The sequence below is a fragment of the Solanum dulcamara genome, chromosome 10 (genome assembly GCF_947179165.1).
Source record: "Solanum dulcamara chromosome 10, daSolDulc1.2, whole genome shotgun sequence".
Lineage (NCBI taxonomy): Eukaryota > Viridiplantae > Streptophyta > Magnoliopsida > Solanales > Solanaceae > Solanum > Solanum dulcamara.
In genome coordinates, this window is record NC_077246.1 from 72,933,581 (window position 1) to 72,953,197 (window position 19,617).

Sequence of the window (19,617 nt, forward strand, 5' to 3'; positions counted from 1 at the left end):
ATTAATTTATTACAACGGCAAAACTAGATAGAAAATAGAGTTATATCTCATCTTGGATTGTACTGATATTCTAATATAGGTTAATGTTTATCCGCATCTAATATTTATATAAAAATTTATAAATTTACGGTGTGAAAATTTTTACTTATAAAATATATCGTATATATATATATATTTTTTTTCCTTATTCGATGTTCGATTTTCCCTTTATGACCCAATTGTAAGAACAAATGGGAACTACGAGATAATATTAATTGAATTTGAGGATAATGTTTTGATTTATTTTTTCTTTGTTTGTTTTCAGGTAAAAAATAAATATGAGTAACATTTTAGAAGAGATTCTACAAAAAATAATAATCAGGATTTGAAGTTTGTTACTTCTTATATCAACCTTGAAGTTAATATTCCAATAATAACTTATTTACATTCAAATACTTATAAAAAAATACTTAGTAATTTTTTTTAATACATATATAGATCTGAGCAAAAAAATTACCGATTTACATAAAATCATGGATTATACTATAGATCTGCTTCATGTGCTGTTTTTTTTTCTTTTTTTTTTTGTAAGTAAAAAGGATTTTTTTAATGATAAAAATACAAAAACTATCGTATAACGGAAGGTAAAATTGAACAATTTCACATGATAAGCAAAAATACATTTCAGATTGCTCAGTTCACATGCAAATCATAAATATGAACCATAACTTAAAAGGGACACCAACTTAAAGTATTATAGTAGTAATTAATAAAATTCAAATGGTATTTTTTTTTATATAAAAAAACATGTTCCATCAATTAACGAAACATTAGATTAATGATTAGTGAAAAGTCAGTTTGTACTTGTCTGTACACATTCACTGGATTATAGTCAAAGGCTTAATTAGATCTCCTAGTGTCAAATTATCTGTTGTGTTTTTTATTTATATGTTTTATAAAAAATATTAATTAGAAGAATTTTTTTACTATTTTATTCTCGTTAAAATGTAATTTCTCTTTATTAAATATTTACTTTATTTGTAGTTTTTAAGAAAAAATATTTATTAAGAATAAAATTAGAAAAAAAGAATTAATTGTATTTTAAAATTTTAAAATAACAAGTAATCTGAGATAATTAATTTTAAAAATTATGATAGATACTTTGAAACGGGAAGTACAAGAATAAATAAAAAGGAAGCTTCATTGAAATCTACAAATTTTCAACTATTCAATTTCCAATTAAAACAGAGCAAATTAAGGAAACCAATGAAGACTTTTAGGTAAGCCACGTTCTTGGTTAGTATTTGACTTGTTCAAGAATTTAAGTATTTTTTTAGTCATTTCGTATTTAAAATTTATTGATCGAAATAATTCAAATTTTTATCGAGTTTAGTAGGCAACTAAAGTGGTAAAACGCACCTTATCAAGAAGATTTCTTATTTTCAGACTCAAACTTAAAATCTTTAATTAAGCATGGAGAGATTATAACTATTTCATTATATCGTAGAGTAACTATGCATAATATATTTTTATTCTATTATCGTAGATCGATTTAACTTAATTGTGTAAAATATTAATACATTGATTTTTATCTGTTCAAGCATTGGTGTACATGATTATTCAATCTCTATACTGATGAGATATATAGCAGATGCCTTTTAAAATTAATTAAGATACGTGTAAACTGAACTTTGGATACAGAAATTTAAATTCTTTTGTTAATAAAATAATGTCAAGTTTTCAATTATATAAAGAGGAAAAACTGAGACAACATGACGTATATCACGGCTAATTTAGTGGCACAATGTAATGGCTATACGATTTTTTTCTTTTTTGTAATCTTATCTTTAATTAATTATATATATATATATATATATATATATATATATATATATTTAATTCATTACTCTTTAAATAGGACCATACTCTTGATTTTTTTCTCTTCAATCTAACTGAGATTTTCTTCTTTTTTTCACAAAGTTTTTGAACAAATATGGCTTCCCTTCTCTTTTCACTTTCTTTTATATTAATTTTCTCTTTGTATAATAGCTTTGCTTTTGGTAATACTGTTCCATATCTTGATGGTAAGTTCTACTTTTATATGAATTCTTGTTTACTTTTTTGCTATGTTGCATGGACTCTCAAAACTAATGTCGCATCATGTCAGATCCTCTAAAAATATATCATGTTTGTAGAGTTTGACACACACCCGATGATATGTTTGAAGAGTTCGAGCATACTATATTTCTTAGAGGAATTGTTCTTTTTAATGTATAATGAGGATGTTGTTGGTACGTAGACTCCATTTGGCACTGTTGAGGTTGTAGCCAACTTTTCGACCTCAGCCCAATAAGATAGCATTTGAGTAGTTTAGTTGTTTGCATGGATTTAATTGAGCTATCGAAAACAACCTCTCTACCTGCCTAAGGTGGGGGTAAGGTCTATGTACACTGTATCCTCTGAGACCCACATGTGGAATTACACTGGATATGTTGATGTCGTATATAATTAATCTATTTATAACATTTCACAGATCTACTAGAAAATGGAAACTTTGAGCAAGGGCCAAAACCATCAAACATGAAGAAAACAGTGATCATTGGTAAACACTCCTTACCCAAATGGGAAATCAATGGTATAGTGGAGTGGGTATCCGGTGGGCCCCAGGAAGGCGGATTCTACTTTCCGATCCCTCGTGGGGCCCACGCTGTCCGACTCGGGAACGAGGCTTCCATCTCTCAATATGTGAAGGTGAAGCCAAACATAATATATTCACTCACATTTGGAGCCACCAGGACTTGTGCTCAAGATGAGGTCCTTACCGTCTCCGCGGGAGGCGTGTCAAGTGATCTTAACATTCAAACATTGTACAGTGCTGATGGTGGTGACACTTATGCTTGGGCATTCAAATCAACATCAGATCTTGTTAAGGTCACATTTCACAATCCTGGTATGCAAGAAGATCCAACATGTGGACCACTTATAGACCATGTTGCAATCAAAGAAATGCCTATGGCAACATATACTAAAGGTAAATTCCAATCCTACTTATTTTGTATCGTTATAGGTAAGACTACGTACACACCACCCTGTCCAGACCCTAATTGTGGGATTACACTGGGTATGTTGTTGTTGACTTGTTGTTGTATGACCTTTTCTGAAGCAAAAACTCTTCAATATCAGTCCTCGTTATCGTCCAGTGGGCTAAATTTTGCCTTTAAAAGTTGTCGGATGAATTTTCCTTTCCACAGACAAATTTAGCTCAAATGGACTAATGGGGACAAATTTAGCTCAAATGGATTGCTGCACTAACGGGTGGCCTCAAAAGAGGCGATTTGTGCAATTGCCAGTAATACATTGCATATTTAGCAAACTTAAAGATCAGATCCTGATAGAAATACCTTGTTCATGGAACATATGCAGGTAACTTGGTGAAAAATGGAGGATTTGAACTTGGTCCTCATGTATTCAAGAACTTCTCGACAGGAGTGCTCGTCCTGCCTTTGAAACAGGACAAGTACTCACCAATTCCAGGATGGATGGTTCAGTTTGCAAAACCAGCAAAATACATAGACTCGAAACATTTCTTCGTGCCTTCAGGAAATGGAGCTATTGAATTAATAGGAGGAAGGGAAACAGGCATTGCACAGATCGTACGAACAATCCCAAAACAGTTCTACAACCTGACTTTCACAATAGGCGATGCACAGAACAAATGCCACGGATCAATGACAGTTCAAGCATTTGCTGGCAAGTCTAGTACACAAGTTTCCTTCGTATCGAATGGAAAGGGATGGTGCAAGACAGCAAGCTTCAAGTTCCAGGCTGATACAAGTAGGACAACAATAGCTTTCTATAATCCATACTATCACACGAAGATACACGACTTTGGTCATATGTGTGGACCTGTCATCGATGATGTTAGTCTCGTTCATGTCCGTAAATAAACAGAATGAAGTGATCATACTCAGAAAAGGTTCAATATCAAGACAAGTTTTTAACAGGAATAGATTTTTCTCTTAGTTTTTCACTCCAAATACGAACGATATATCCAATAAAAGTGTAAAATCCCTTTCTTTATTCCTTGTGTTAGTCCTAAAGTGCATACACGTATCCTATCTATCCGGACCTCGTTTGCGGGATTATACTAGTACGTTGTTGTTGTATTTATTGATCAACTTTAACGCGTTGGCATTTGTTTAAATAAGAATATATCTTTTTCTTTTTTCTAAAACTGTTTAATTTCAACGTTTCACGTGACATGTTTAAAACCACAAGATTAAAACGTATTTTAATACATTCTACGTATCTTTAGTTTAAAACCACGAGATTCAAAAAATCTTATTTACTTTCTTTAATTTCGTGTCAAGTCAGAATCATACTATCAAATTGAAACGGAGGGAGTACAAGAATAAACAAAAGGAAACTTCACTAAATTCTACAATGTCAACTGTTCCAAGTGAAACAGAGAAATTACAGTAACCAATGAAGAATTGAAGTTACATGTACTGGCATTGTAGAATTTAAATAAGCCATGTTCATCGGGTCTGGTGCGTGTCAGATTCTTCAAAAACTAATACATTTTTAGAGAGTTCGAGAGCAACTTAGGTCGGTGTAATTTAACTTAATATAGTATCTTCTAATTTGTCATTTTAAACTTGATTTTGAAATGAAATAATTCAACTTAACCTGATAGAGTAAAAAGATAAATAAACTGCCAGAACAAGACAATATAAACTCTATTATTAATAAATGAGTGTCAGGTTTTCAATAAAATAAAGAGTTAAAAGGAGACAGCCTGACACATTTCAATAAATATCTTCTCTTTTTTGAACTTATCTTTACTGTGACTTAACACAGAATTCAATAAATAAAAGAAATTTTTTTGAATTTTGTATTCCTAAATTAAACATATGTATAGTTGTTTAAATATTGTGATCGTAAATCTACGATATAGAATGTTGCAATTAAAAAACATAATGAATACAGAAATAAAAAAAAGACAGTCCGGTGCAGTAAGACTTTTGCTATGCGCAGGGTCCGGAGAAGTAACCACAAGGGTCTATTGTACGCAATCTTATCTTATATTTTTGTTAAAAACTGTTTCCAAGACTTGAAACCGTGCGATGAAGTAATTTTATACTCTTCTACTTCTTTGTTCTTTAAATATAGGACATATTCCTGCTTTTTTCCTCTTCAAATCTAGTTTAAACTTTCTTCCTTTCATCAAGTTTTTTTGCACTAAAATGGCTTCCATTTTCTCTCTTTCTTTTGTACTCATTTTCTCTTTGTACATCAGCTTTGCTTCTGCTGCAACTATTATTCCATATCTTGATGGTAAGATCTACTTCTTTTAGCTTCTTTAAAGATCAGTAGTGCTTAGAAACAGTTTTTATGGATCTAAAAACCCTCTTCGGCCAAAAATTATATTGTATATAGAAGGTAATTTTTCAAATTATTTTTATGGTTATATATAGGCTTGGAATCCTCCGAACACAAGAGTAGAGGTTGTCTCAGTAGTTTAGAAGGTTCAAAATTCACTTTTGAGGTTTCGAGTTAAATCCAGCACACCACATTTGTATTTTTTGAACTGTTTTAGTGAAAATTTTGAATCCACCACTAATGTAGACTGTACTTGAAACTTTGAAGTAGCAAACCAAGTTGAGGTTGCAGCCAACTTCTAGACCTCAGCTCAATAGAGGGCAGGAGGGTGTTTGCCCGAACCCCCTCGACAAAAGTTACATTGATATATATATAAGGTAATTTTTGGTGATATATATAGATTTTGAATCGTCCGAAGACACAAGACTAGAGGGTGACTCAGTAGTTAAGGAGATTCAAAATTCACTTTTGAGGTTTCGAGTTCAAATCCAGGACACTACATTTGTATTTTTTGAACCTGTTTTGGTGAAAATTCCGGATCCGCCTCTGAGGTAGACTGTACTTGAAACTTTGGAGTAGCAAATCAACCAAGTTGAGGTTGCAGCCAACTTCTAGACCTCAGCTCAATAAGATAATTTGAGCATTTTTGTATTTGTATACTCTGATTTGTTTGAATGTTATCTCAAATGTACTGTAAGCTGTGATGTGATATTGATATCTTTCAAATATTTGACAGATCTACTGGAAAATGGTGACTTTGAAGAAGGTCCAAAGCCATCAGAACTAAAGAAAACAGTGATCATTGGCAAATACTCCTTACCTGAATGGGAAATCAGTGGTATAGTTGAGTGGGTATCAGGTGGGCCCCAGGAAGGAGGATTCTACTTCCCAATCCCTCGTGGGGCCCATGCGATCCGACTTGGGAATGAGGCTTCCATTTCTCAGTATGTGGAGGTGAAGCCAAAGACAATATATTCACTCACATTTGGAGCCACTAGGACTTGTGCTCAAGATGAGGTCCTTACTGTCTCAGCTGGAGGCACGTCTAGTGATCTTCCTATTCAGACATTGTATAGTGCTGATGGTGGTGACACTTATGCTTGGGCTTTCAAAACAACATCTAATTTTGTTGAGGTCAAATTTCACAATCCTGGTATGCAAGAAGATCCAGCTTGTGGACCACTTCTTGACCATATTGCAATCAAGGAAATGCCTATGGCTACATATACTAAAGGTAAGCCTATCAAACATTGATTATTTGTACTGTATGACCTTTTCTGATAAGATGCGGGAAGTGAGGTTGAGATGGTTCGGACATGTAAAGAGGAGATGTGTGGATGTGCGAGAGGTTGGTCGTAGAGAAGGGTAGAAGTAGGCCTAAGAAATATTGAGGTGAGGTGATTAGGCAGGACATGTTGCAGCTTGAGCTTACCGAGGATATGAGTGTGGAGGTCGAGGATTAGGATACAAGGTTTGTAGGTAGTTGAGTGCTTTACTTTCCTATTCGCGGAATATTAATATTAGTCTTGTATTTTCGTATTCTTAGATTTCTATTTCTATCCTTTGATTCCTTAGCCTCGATTATTGTATTTTCTTGTTGTTGTTCCTACTTGTTGCTACTGTCATCTTTTTCATCTGTTTTGAGCCGAGTGTTTATCGAAAACAACCTCTCTACCTTGTTAAGGTAGGACTAAGGTTTGTTGTTGTTATTGTTGGCCTTTACTGAGACTACTCTTTACAGTGTGTTCCCCTTAGTCCAATGGGCTAAATTTCGCCTTCAAACATAGTTGGATGAATTTTCCTCTCAGGAGACAAATTCAGCCCAGTAGACTAATGGGGACAAAGTTTAAACAGTGGCCTCAAAAGAAGCAACAACAACATATCCAGTGTAATCCGTCGAGTGTGGGAGGTAGACAGGTAGCCTCAAAAGAAGCGATTTGTGCAAACGCCCCGAATACATTGCGAAAATTCTTTCAGCTGAATGGTGCACATTTATAAACTTACAAATCAGATCCTGATGCAATGCAGTGTCTTTTTCCTGGTCATGTATGCAGGTAACTTGGTGAAAAATGGTGGATTTGAAGCTGGTCCTCATGTATTCAAGAACTTCTCGACAGGGGTGCTCGTCCTGCCTCTGAAACAGGACAAGTACTCACCAATTCCAGGATGGATGGTTCAGTTTGCAAAACCAGCAAAATACATCGACTCGAAGCATTTCTTCGTGCCTTCAGGAAATGCAGCTGTTGAATTAATAGGAGGAAGGGAAACAGGCATTGCACAGACAGTAAGGACAATCGCTAAACAATTCTACAACCTGACTTTCATCATTGGCGATGCAAACAATGACTGCCATGGAACAATGACAGTTCAAGCATTTGCTGGAAAGGCCAGTACACAAGTTTCATTTGTATCAAGTGGAAAGGGATGGTACAAGACTGCAAGCCTCGAGTTCCAAGCAGATAAAACTAGGACAACGATAGCTTTTTATAATCCATTCTATCACACGAAGATACATGACTTCGGTCACATGTGTGGACCTGTCATCGATGATGTTAGTCTCGTTCATGTCCGTAAATAAGCAGACGGAAGTGAGCGTACTCAGAAAAGGTCAATTTCAAGATAAGTTCTGTACCACTGTTTTCATGTTGTTTTTTTTTGTTGTTCAGTCCGAACAAGAATGATATATTTATTCAATAAAAGTAGTAAAACCCCTTCATTATTTCCTTCTACAAGTCACAAAGTGCCTAATCATGCATTTTCTTAGTTCCAAATCCAATGATATGAAATGAGCTTTAATGAAGAAGCGGAGATTCATATAGGTAACCCCAGTTTGTTTGGGATTGATGGTGTAGTGGTAGTATATTGGTGTTTGATTATAATCAATTTGAATAAATCAAAAAAATGGAGAATTTATTAATTTACGTATGTTGAAAAGAGAGGAAATGAACATTCAAGAAAACTTTCACCTTCTTGGGTGATTCCTGTTGAAGCATATACTCGGGGGTGGGTGCAGGGTGGATGGTATGATTCGATCCAAGCTCTCTTATTGAGAATCGATATTATGCCTTGAAATAATATTATGATGGTGAAATCAACAACAACAACATACCTAACATAATCCAACAAGTGGGATAATTACGTAGACCTTATCCCCATCTTTGTGGGTAGAGAGGTTGTTTCCATAGACTCGGCTCAAAAGAAGTGTAATCATAGCAGGATAGAAAGGAAAATAATGACAGCAAAAAGCAAGTAACCCTGTGGTTGGCAGCATGAAATGTTACACATTTTACACACAAGCTCTCTTAGTAATGTTCTCTTTAATGCATAACACTACAATTCTTCTCCTTGCTTTGGAAGCAATTTGAAGTTGCATCAGAAGTATATCTTATTTTACCATAAAACAAAGTATCACAACTAAGACTCTGAAACAGCACATGGGAAGAAGAAGAAAAAAGAACTGAAATACATAGAAAAATGAAAGATGATATAACCAATCAAGGCATGAAAGAAGCAAAACTCAAGATCAGTCAGTTGATTTGAGCCTCAGAAATATGAGATGTCCTGCTTTGGCATTCTGAACTCAAGATCAGTCAGTTGTCGATCCGTAATACCTTCAGCTTCGTGAGACAATTGATCCCCTCGGGCAATGAAAATGATTTACGGCACTTGGAAATTTCAAGTTTTTCAAGTGCACTTAGATTTTCCAGCCACTTTGGTAATGCTGCAAAATTCAGGCACCTTTCCATCCTCAGGTATTGTAGAGTAGCACTAGCACCTTCAAGCCATCGGGATAAAGTAACTAACTATGGTAAACCAGTAAGCACCAACATCTGAAGGTTCCTGAGGCAGTGAACATCTTTTGACTCCAATTCAGGTAAGCCTCCGATAACCAATGACCGGATCATCCTAAGTCCTTCAATATCTTGCCACTCCAACACTGTAAGCTCTTCACAGTCAACAATCAGCAGATTCTCTAAGGCAGTAAGATGCTTCATAGCACTTGGGAAAAAGGTCAGTCTTGGGCAACCAATAATTGCCAAAGTGCGAAGGCTAGTCAAATGTTGCAGACCTTCAGAAGAAGATACTAGATCGTTGCAGCTATGAATGTACAAAGAATGAAGGGATAATAAACAGCCAATTGCTTTATCAGGAAAACATGTTTGCTTGGTGGTTATATGCAAGTGTCTTAGGCTGATCAAATTTCCAATATCTTTAGGCAGGCCTTCAAGTTGTGCACAACTAGTAGCTCAAAGTGTCTGTAAGCTCAGCAACTTGTTAATTGAATCAGGTAATTCTTTAATGTTGCCTTTGGCACTTACATCAAGATATCTTAAATACTTCAGTTCGCCAACAGAGCTAGGCAACTCATTAAAACATGAAACACTGATATCTAGCACCCTAAGTTGCATGAATCTTGCTATGCAATTCTCAACGAACATTGTACTCATCGGCCCTACTCCATCAACGGAGAAGGATATGGTCCTTAATGCCCGGTTACTGACAAGGGATGTTGGCAGTTCCTTGCCTAACAAATCATAGTCAGAAAACGCCACACATCTGACCTCATCAGAAATGTTTTGTATGTGAGAATTTACTGTACAGAATTCAATCCCTGCTGCTGATGGTGCAAGATCATGTACAAGGTCATGCAATTTACAGATAGAGGTGAAAACAGAACGATATTCTTCAACGTCTTGAAAAAAGGATCTCGATAATAACTCTTGGAAATATTGAATCCCTATGTGTTCAAGATCTTCTAATCCATCAGACTGACTGATGAGTCCCTCTGCTAGCCACAACTGTATCAATTTATCTATTTCTATCACACAGTCCTTGGGAAATATTGAGCAGTAAGCAAGACAAACTTTGAGAGCAGATGGTAATCGCTCATAGCTCACTCTTAGTGCAGGTAGAATTTTGTCATTCTGATTTGAGTTCCACATATAATTATCATTAACATCATCCCACTCCGATTCATCAGTTTCATGTGCAATGAAGATCCTAAAATCATTAACAGTAGGGGATTTCCCTCACACTTCTGCACTATATCTGACGCAATCCCAACGAGATTTGGATGTTGCACTTCTTGACCTTGTTCAAATGCCTTTCTCAAGAACAAAGTCAGACAATCTTCACTTAATAAACCCTTCAAACAGTATGGAGGAACCGTCCCCATCATTGAAGCTACTTCATCAAACCGTGTTGTTACAAGAATCTTACTACCACAATCACCCGCAATTAATGACTTCTTCAGTTCATCCCACTTAACTGGATCTTCATTCCACACATCATCTAAAACAGTCAAATAATTCTTTCCATACAAAGTCTCACGAACGAGTTTCTGCAGTTCATTCATATCAAGATTCTCACATATATCTTCTCTAACAGAATTCACAATTTGTTCTAATAGTTTCTCCACTTTAAACACACGAGACACACGAACCCACAGACACAGCTGAAAATGACTAACTATCCTTGGATCATTATACACCAATTTGGCAAGAGTAGTTTTTCCAACGCCGCCAACTCCAACAATGGGAAATACAAAAAGAGTTGCTTCATTTTCTGATCTTAAAAGCATTTCAACAACAATATGTCTATCATTGTCCCTTCCCACAACATCAGAGTAATGCACACACGTACGTGTGTGCGTAAGCCCCCTTTCTCCGTAAGATCTAGGAAAGCGACCTATTTTCTTACCAAGATTCATGAGCTTTACAATGCTGCACGGCATACTACATTTCTTGACGAGTTTTTCAATTTCAAAAACCATCCTAACTCGAAGGACAAAATGGTTTGAGCCAGAGAAGAAATTAAGCACCTTTGATGTTTTTGATCTGGAAAGCAACTGGCTTTGCAAAGAGTAAACTTCATATTTATCCACCACATGTTCAGCCTCAGACAAAGCAACCTTCAGAAGCTCAGCTGCCTCATGACAGTAGTCATTATTATATTTTATGTTTTTGATTAACCATTCCAATTTTGGAAGTAGGGAATGCAAATTCAAGGCCTTTGCAATGTCAACAACAGAATTTAGTTTCAGTATAAGCTTTTATGCTATGATCTCAATTTCCATATAGATGGAAGGAAAAGTTTCAGATTGATGATGGTCCATAGCGAAAGTTTAGTTTTTGGTAGGGGATGTTGAGGGGTTGAGAAATTTTCAAGTTCCCTTGAACTCAAATCACATTGAAGAAATAGGCGAGGCCTTAGATTGAACTCAAAGTTGCGGATTCTTGAACCAGATCCATAAAGAAAAGTTGGTTCTTGGTTTCCTTTGGCAGCTAAAGTGAAGTACCTACTTTATAATTTGCTGGGGAAAAAAGAACTCTATAAGATTATCCAAAGAGAATGTTCTTTCCAACTTTGGGCCTAACAATTGATCTACATAACAACAACAACAACGTACCTAGTGTAATCCCACAAATGCGGTCAGAGGATGATAGAGTGTAAGCAAATCTTACTTTTTCCATCCACTTGGAGGTAGAAAGACTGTTTCCAATAATCAAAGTACGAGAAACAACAATTAGTAAATGAAATCGAAGGACAAGAACTACAAGAGTAATACAACTACTATTGGTATGAAAGGAGAAGCTATGCCAGGGACAAATACATCCATTCCCTCCATAACCTCCTAAGAAAAGAAAAAAGATCCTTAGCTGTTAAACAGGCTGAATTACAACCCAAGGAGTCTTATGCACACTAGTAAAGGGCATATATCCCTTGAATTTTTCTGCCTTTAAGTACCATGTTGACACCATATATGTGAAAGGTATCTTGTGAGAACTGAAGAAATTTTACTCAACAAATTGTGGTCAATAGTTTACTTGGTGGAAAGATGAAAACTTTCCAAAACTAGTAAGTTTCTTTGTATCAACAAATTGGAAAAAAGAAGACTTTTTTAGTATTGACTTCTAGGGAAATGAAATTACTGGGAAATTTGTAGGTCATAATTTTCTTGGTGGAAAGATGAAAACTTTACAAACACGAGATAATGTACTACTCCCTCCGTCCATCTTTATTTGTCCATTATTCACTTGTCAGCCTTAGAGAACCTTATGATTGTCAACTGTGAAGAGCTTATGTTGTCCGACTGGCAAGATTTTCAGGGCCTAAAGAGAATCCGGTCACTTGTAATCGGAGGACTTCCACATTTGGTGTCTTTGCCAGAGTGGTTGAAAGGGGATTCTAATAGTCTAAAGTTCATTCACATTTCAACATGTCCAAGTTGTTGCATTGCCTGCTTGGCTGGAAAACGTCACGTCCCTTGAGAAGCTTGAGATTACAGGATGCCCGAAATTTTCATCTCTCCCGGATAGCGTGAGTTGTCTTACTACATTGAGGATGCTGAAAATTCAGAAATGTCCTGGATTAACTAGACGATGCGGAAAAGATACTGGAGAGGATTGGACAAAGATTTCTCACATCCAGGAAATTCATCTTACTGATATCACAATATATAAATAGGTAAAGAGCCTTCTTTTATACTTTCATCATCCCATAAAAAGGTCTTGAAATCGAAATATGGACTTTGTTCACGTAAATTTGCAACATCTTACTTTTGCCACTAAGTAGGAAGTAGGATAGTAAAACAACTTATGTTTCTCAAGACTCTCCAAAAAGAATTGCAGAACCCGTGTCGGATCCTCCAAAAATACACTATTTTTGGAGGATCTGACACGCACCCGATGACCTTTTTGAAGAGTCCAAGCAACGTTGGACTTCACTTCAAACAGCCACATGTTATCAGCCATACTGGCTTTGTTACTTTGATGAATGAATTCCAATATAATCTATTACAATAGTACACTTCAAGAAACTAAATTTGATTATGTTGTGGGAAACATTTTATTTTTAGCATGTATCATGAGGATCCATTATAATTGACTAGTTTTACGCCTGTCATCAACCTACCCTAATCCTCCTCCTTTATCTGGGCTTACGACTGGCAATGTAATCAAGATCACACAACCAGAGTAAAAATTTACTCAGCTGACAACCACTGCAGCGTTAACCACCACATCTCAGGTCCCTCGAGGCCTCGATTGACAATTCTATCTAGGATTGTTTTTGTCTTCTGTTGCGAGTTATGTTAGTCCTTCTGATTTCAATGCAAACCTGACTCATCAACTTCTATTGTAGGTGAGATGAATGTGTCCAATTTATGATGGATTTCCCCACATCACATGTGAGTTCAGAGATCACAGCTCAGGAGGATCATGACCTTACTGAAGATCACATCATGTTATCTCTTATTCATATTCGAAGCAACTTCTTTTTTTGTTTAAGCATCATGATTCATGTATGTATTCTAAATTCAATGGTCGACCAATTCAAATTCGCGTCATGTAGGCCAGTAAGAGGGGTAAAGCTGAAAGGTTCTCTATTCTCAGAGCTCGAACTCGAAACCTCTAGTTAAGAGCAGAGGAATCAACCATCCCATCATATCCCTCAATGGTATATGCCACAGGACTGATTATCAATTGTTTAAATAAATAAAAAAGAACTCTTTTACTATAGTTTTTATTCATAAGAATTGAATGCAATTGCCACATCTTACTTGAAATTTTTTCAAGAGAAATCATTGCAATACACATATCATATATGCTTATCCAAGCATGGTTATAAAAGAATTATGGGTTTATGTTACATATACTGACAGTGTAAAAATTTGTTTACACCGTCAATGTAATTTAACTCGTGATAGTAGGTCAATCACTATTCTAGGTGAGATGACTGTCTCCAATTGATGATGGATGTCCCTACATCACATATGAGTTCAGAGATCACAGCTCGAGAATTAACTGATCAATTATTGTGTTATCACATGGGAGATTACAGTTGACAGGTCCAGGACCTACTTAAGTAGTACATCTTGTTTTTTTCTTCTTTTTACATACAAGCTACATTTTACTTGTATACAATATCATGTATGAATTTCATGTTACCAACAATCAAAGAATACATTAGAATACACATGTTCGTGCACATATACTCTTACTGTACGAGTAAAAATTACTTAAGCACAGGTGTTTACACTGAATCACATCAATTTATTGGTTCGGTAGAAACACCATGCATGAGTAAGTCTTTCATATACCTTCAAACTAACATGACTCTAGCTAGGCTTTGTTCATGGAGTAAATCAGATGAAAATAATAGGCAAGAGTCAAGACAAAAGAAATTTATTGCTAGCTTGGAACAACATACTCAGTGTAGTTCCACAAGTGAGTTCTGGAGAGGGTAGAATGTATACAAATCTTACCCCTAACTTGACAACATGGAAAAATATTATATGATTCAGATTTTTGATTCAATATATACAAAGGAAACATACGAAGAAGCTATGGGGATTCAATATTTACTTCATATACATAAAAAATAATTTTAATATTATATAAACAATGTAAGTATTCTAGGAAGGGGGCTCAAATAAATCCCCTTGCAGCACCCTAGCTCCGCTCATGTTCAGATATATGAAATATCTACAAAGTGTTTGGGTGTAATTTGACACATTAAAATGTTAACATAATAATAAGTTCATAATATCACTTTACATTAATGATAAATGAGTTATTTTCATAGAGAAATCAAAAGGTGGGTAAACGTAATATCGTAAACCACTAACTCTATTTGGAGGGTTGTTACTTATTATTTCATAATGTATCATATTGTATTGTATTGTAATAAATTGTGTTGTTTTAATTAGTACAACATTTGGATAGATTGTATTATTCTCAGTCGTTACATAAACATTAGTACACATAAACATTTTGAAGAATAAACCTATAAGAAATTTAGGGTACGGATAGAGCTACTATAAAAAAGTAGTGTAAAGGATAAAATAGGATTGTTAAATAGCAAGTAAAGACAAAATAAGAAGAAAAAACTAAGCTCACGACGCGATCACACCAAATCATCATTTACACAAAATGAGATTTTTCATCGTTACCTAACAATAGATTTAACGATACGATATAATAAAATTTAAGTAACAATCAAAACAAACATGGTATTTAAACTAGCAATACAATACAATTGATAACAACTATCCAAACAAGGTATAATTACGAAGCTAAACCTGGAGGGGGTTCTCTGAACCATCCAAAAAATACTACATTTTACCCCAAATATTTGAGTGCAATTTAAGACCCTTGTGGTCCGACCCTTCCCCGAATACCGCGCCAGGCTGCCGCCTTGCTTATTTATCCAATGTAATTTGAGTTCAAGGGAACTTGAAAATTTCTCAAACCCTCTACTTCCCCTACCAAAAAACTAAACTTTCTCCCTATGGACCATCATCATCAATCTGAAACTTTTCCTTCCATCTTCATGGATATTGAGATCATAGAATACAAGCTTATACTGAAACTCAACTCTGTTGTGGACATTGCAAAGGTCTTGAATTTGCATTCCCTACTTCCAGAATTGGAAGATTTAATTAAAAACATAAAATATAATGGTGACTACTGTCAAGAGGTAGCTGATATTCTGAAGGTTGCTTTGTGTGAGGCTGAACATGTGGTGGATAAATATGAAGTTTACTCTTTGCAAAGCCAGTTGCTTTCCAGATCAAAAACATCAAAGGTGATTAATTTCTTCTCTGGCTCAAACCATTTTGTCCTTCGAATTCGGATGGTTTTTGAAATTGAAAAACTTGTCAAGAAATGGAGTAAGGCATGCAGCTTTAGAATGTTTAGTATTTATGATGAGGAAAAAAAGGTCGCTTTCCTAGCTCTTACAGAGAAAGGGGGCTTAAGCACACACGTACATGTGTTCATTACTCTGATGTTGTGGGAAGGGACAATGATAGAGATATTGTTGTTGAAATGCTTTTAAGATCAGGAAATGAAGAAACTCTTTCTGTATTTCCCATTGTTGGAGTTGTCGGCATTGGAAAAACTACTCTTGCCAAATTGGTGTATAATGATCCAAGGATAGTTAGTCATTTTCAGCTGCATTTGTGGGTTCATGTGTCTCGTGTGTTTAAAGTGGAGAAACTATTAGAACAAATTGTGAATTCCGTTAGAGAAGATATATGTGAGAATCTTGATATGAATGAACTGCAGAAACTCATTCGTGAGACTTTGTATGGAAAGAATTATTTGATTGTTCTAGATGATGTATGGAATAGGATCCAGTTAAGTGGGATGAACTGAAGAAATCGTTGATTGCAGGTGATTGTGGTAGTAAGATTCTTGTAACAACACGGTTTGATGAAGTAGCTTCGATGATGGGGACGGTTCCTGCATACTGTTTGAAGGGTTTATTAAGTGAAGATTGTCTCACTTTGTTCTTGAGAAAGGCATTTGAACAAGGTCAAGAAGTGCAACATCCAAATCTCGTTAGTATTGTGTCAGATATAGTGCAGAAGTGTGAGGGAAATCCCCTACTGTTAATGATTTTAGGATCTTCATTGCACATGGAAACCAAGGAAAGGGAGTGGAATGATGTTAATGCTAATTATATGTGGAACACAAATCAGAATGACAAAATTTTACCTGCACTAAGAGTGAGCTACGAGCGATTACCATTTGATCTCAAAGTTTGTCTTGTTTTCTGCTCAATATTTCCCAAGGGCTATGCGATTGAAATAGATAAATTGATACAGGTGTGGGTAGCAGAAGGTCTCATTAGTAAGTCTAATGAATCAGAAGATCTTGAGCACATTGCGATTCAATATTTCCGAGAGTTATTGTTGAGATCCTTTTTTCAAGACGTTGAAGAATATCGTTCCGTTTATACCTCAATCTGTACATTGCATGACCTTGTATATGATCTTGCACTATCAGCAGCAGGGGTTGAATTCTGTACAGTAAATTCTCACATACAAAACGTTTCTGATAAGGTCATACATATGGCGTTTTCTGACTATGATTTGTCAGGCAAGGAACTGCCAACATCCCTTGTCAGTAACCGGGCATTAAGGACCATATCCTTCTCCGTTGATGGAGTAGGGCCGATGAGTACAATGTTCGTTGAGAATTGCATAGCAAGATTCATGCAACTTAGGGTGCTAGATATCAGTGTTTCATGTTTTAATGAGTTGCCTAGCTCTGTTGGCGAACTGAAGTATTTAAGATATCTTGATGTAAGTGCCAAAGGCAACATTAAAGAATTACCTGATTCAATTAACAAGTTGCTGAGCTTACAGACACTTTGAGCTACTAGTTGTGCACAACTTGAAGGCCTGCCTAAAGATATTGGAAATTTGATCAGCCTAAGACACTTGCATATAACCACCAAGCAAACATGTTTTCCTGATAAAGCAATTGACTGTTTATTATCCCTTCATTCTTTGTACATTCATAGCTGCAACGATCTAGTATCTTCTTCTGAAGGTCTGCAACATCTGACTAGTCTTCGTACATTGGCAATCATCGGTTGCCCAAGACTGACCTTTTTCCCAAGTACTATGAAGCAGCTTACTGCATTAGAGAATCTGTTGATTGTTGACTGTGAAGAGCTTACATTGTTGGAGTGGCATGATATTGAAGGACTTAGGATGCTTCGGTCATTGGTTATTGGAGGCTTACCTGAATTGGAGTCAAAAGATGTTCAATGCCTCAGAAACCTTCAGATGTTGGTACTTGCTGGTTTACCACAGTTAGTTACTTTGACCCGATGGCTTGAAGGTGCTAGTGCTGCTCTACAATACCTGAGGGTGGAAAGATGCCTGAATTTCGCAGCATTGCCACAGTGGCTGGAAAATCTTAGTGCACTTGAAAAACATGAAATTTCCAAGTGCCGTAAAACATTTTCATTGCCCAAGGGGATGAGTTGGCTCACGAACCTGAAGGTATTTCGGATCGACAACTGACTGATCTTGAGTCAGAATGAAAAGGCAGGACATCTCATATTTCTGAGGCTCAAATTCACTTACTGATCTTGAGTTTTGTTTCTTTCATGCCTTTGTTGGTTATATCATATGTTTCATTTTTTCCATGTATTTTCCAGAATCTTCAGTTCTTTTTTCTTCTTCTTATCTGCTTGTTTCACATTCTTGATTGTGTTATTTATACAAATTGTTCTTATCCTGACTGTTAAGTGGCACTCTAGCTACTTTATTTCTGATGTAACTTCAAATTGCAGTTCCAAAACAAGGAGAAGAATTGTAGTGTTATGCCTTAAAAGGGAACATTGCTAAGAGAGCTTGGTACCTTTTGTGTAAAATGTGTAACATTTCATGCTGGGAATGGGAAAACATAACACTCAACTACCGACTAATCTTCTATCCTAATTCTCGACCTGCACACTCATATCCTCGGTGAGTTGGACCCGCGCCATATCCGGCCTAATCACCTCACCTCACCTCAATACTCTTTAGGCCTACCTAGCTACCTCTATCCCTCTACGGCCAATCTCTCGCACCTCTTTACCGGGACATCCACACATATTTTCTATATATATCCAAACTATCTCAACCTTACTTGGTGGCTTGTATGTAAAATGTGTAACATTTCATCCAGCCAACCACAGTGCTGCTTGGCCAATCAAGGTGGAAAAGCATGGGAGAAGTGCACATATCAATTATTTTGGGACTACTATTTAAGCCATACTCATAGTGCATAAATGAGATGAAAAAGAAGGATTAGGGGATCGCTAGGTGTTGCTACCGAACCAATAAATTCATGTGATTCAGTGTAAACACCCCTGCATGAGTAAATTTCATACATGGTGCTATATACAAGAAAATTTTAATGTAACTTTGTATATATATATGTAAAATAAGAGGTAAAAACACGTGTGATGGAAGTTGACTACTTGACTTTTGGGGTTCACAGAATAGTATATGCATAGCCTGTGTTTAGTATGAAACGAAGTGTTCAACTATCAATATATATCATTCGGCCATCTAGTTTAGCAAAGAAGTATACGCTATATATATACTCGATTGTATATAATGTATATATATTATATATATACATTATTTGTATATAAACGAAATGACCCAAAGATATTGAGGTGTAATTTTTCCAAAAAAAAAGATAAATCTAAAAAATATTTTTTTTAAAACTTTTTTTTGTCATTTATATAGCTTGTCATAAATAGAATATTACCTTATATATTAAAAAGTATTTAACATTCTTAACGAGATGATTAATAGCTACACAACATTCGAGCCTTGTTTTAGATATTACGTTTCAAAACTTTTACTTACTTTTTAAAATTTCATGCCCGATCAAACGCTACGACCTAAATTTAACCTGACATATTAATTATTCAAAATCATATGTTATTAATTTATGCATTATT

The 19,617-nt window shown here is 35.6% G+C and overlaps 4 protein-coding genes across 4 annotated transcripts; 3 read left to right on the plus strand and 1 right to left on the minus strand.

Annotated features, from left to right (window-relative positions):
* The first annotated feature begins 1,920 nt into the window (after positions 1-1,920).
* Positions 1,921-4,124, plus strand: LOC129870568 (protein DUF642 L-GALACTONO-1,4-LACTONE-RESPONSIVE GENE 2-like). Its single transcript, XM_055945391.1, has 3 exons — positions 1,921-2,063; positions 2,513-3,010; positions 3,403-4,124. Exons 1-3 carry the CDS (start codon positions 1,973-1,975, stop codon positions 3,924-3,926), a joined length of 1,113 nt encoding a protein of 370 aa, XP_055801366.1. The 5' UTR covers positions 1,921-1,972; the 3' UTR covers positions 3,927-4,124.
* A 1,042-nt stretch (positions 4,125-5,166) lies between these two features.
* On the plus strand, positions 5,167-8,075 carry LOC129871483 (protein DUF642 L-GALACTONO-1,4-LACTONE-RESPONSIVE GENE 2-like). Its single transcript, XM_055946403.1, has 3 exons — positions 5,167-5,316; positions 6,098-6,595; positions 7,416-8,075. Exons 1-3 carry the CDS (start codon positions 5,226-5,228, stop codon positions 7,937-7,939), a joined length of 1,113 nt encoding a protein of 370 aa, XP_055802378.1. The 5' UTR covers positions 5,167-5,225; the 3' UTR covers positions 7,940-8,075.
* Positions 8,076-9,164: 1,089 nt separating this feature from the next.
* LOC129869971 (disease resistance protein RGA2-like) lies at positions 9,165-12,377 on the minus strand. Its single transcript, XM_055944522.1, has 4 exons — positions 12,348-12,377; positions 10,416-11,371; positions 9,634-10,362; positions 9,165-9,459 (listed from the first exon to the last, which is right to left on the minus strand). The coding sequence occupies exons 1-4, from the start codon at positions 12,375-12,377 to the stop codon at positions 9,165-9,167; spliced, it is 2,010 nt and encodes a 669-aa protein (XP_055800497.1).
* Positions 12,378-15,693: 3,316 nt separating this feature from the next.
* LOC129869972 (putative disease resistance protein RGA3) lies at positions 15,694-18,181 on the plus strand. Its single transcript, XM_055944523.1, has 4 exons — positions 15,694-16,033; positions 16,207-16,385; positions 16,496-17,499; positions 17,674-18,181. Exons 1-4 carry the CDS (start codon positions 15,694-15,696, stop codon positions 18,179-18,181), a joined length of 2,031 nt encoding a protein of 676 aa, XP_055800498.1.
* Positions 18,182-19,617: the final 1,436 nt, after the last annotated feature.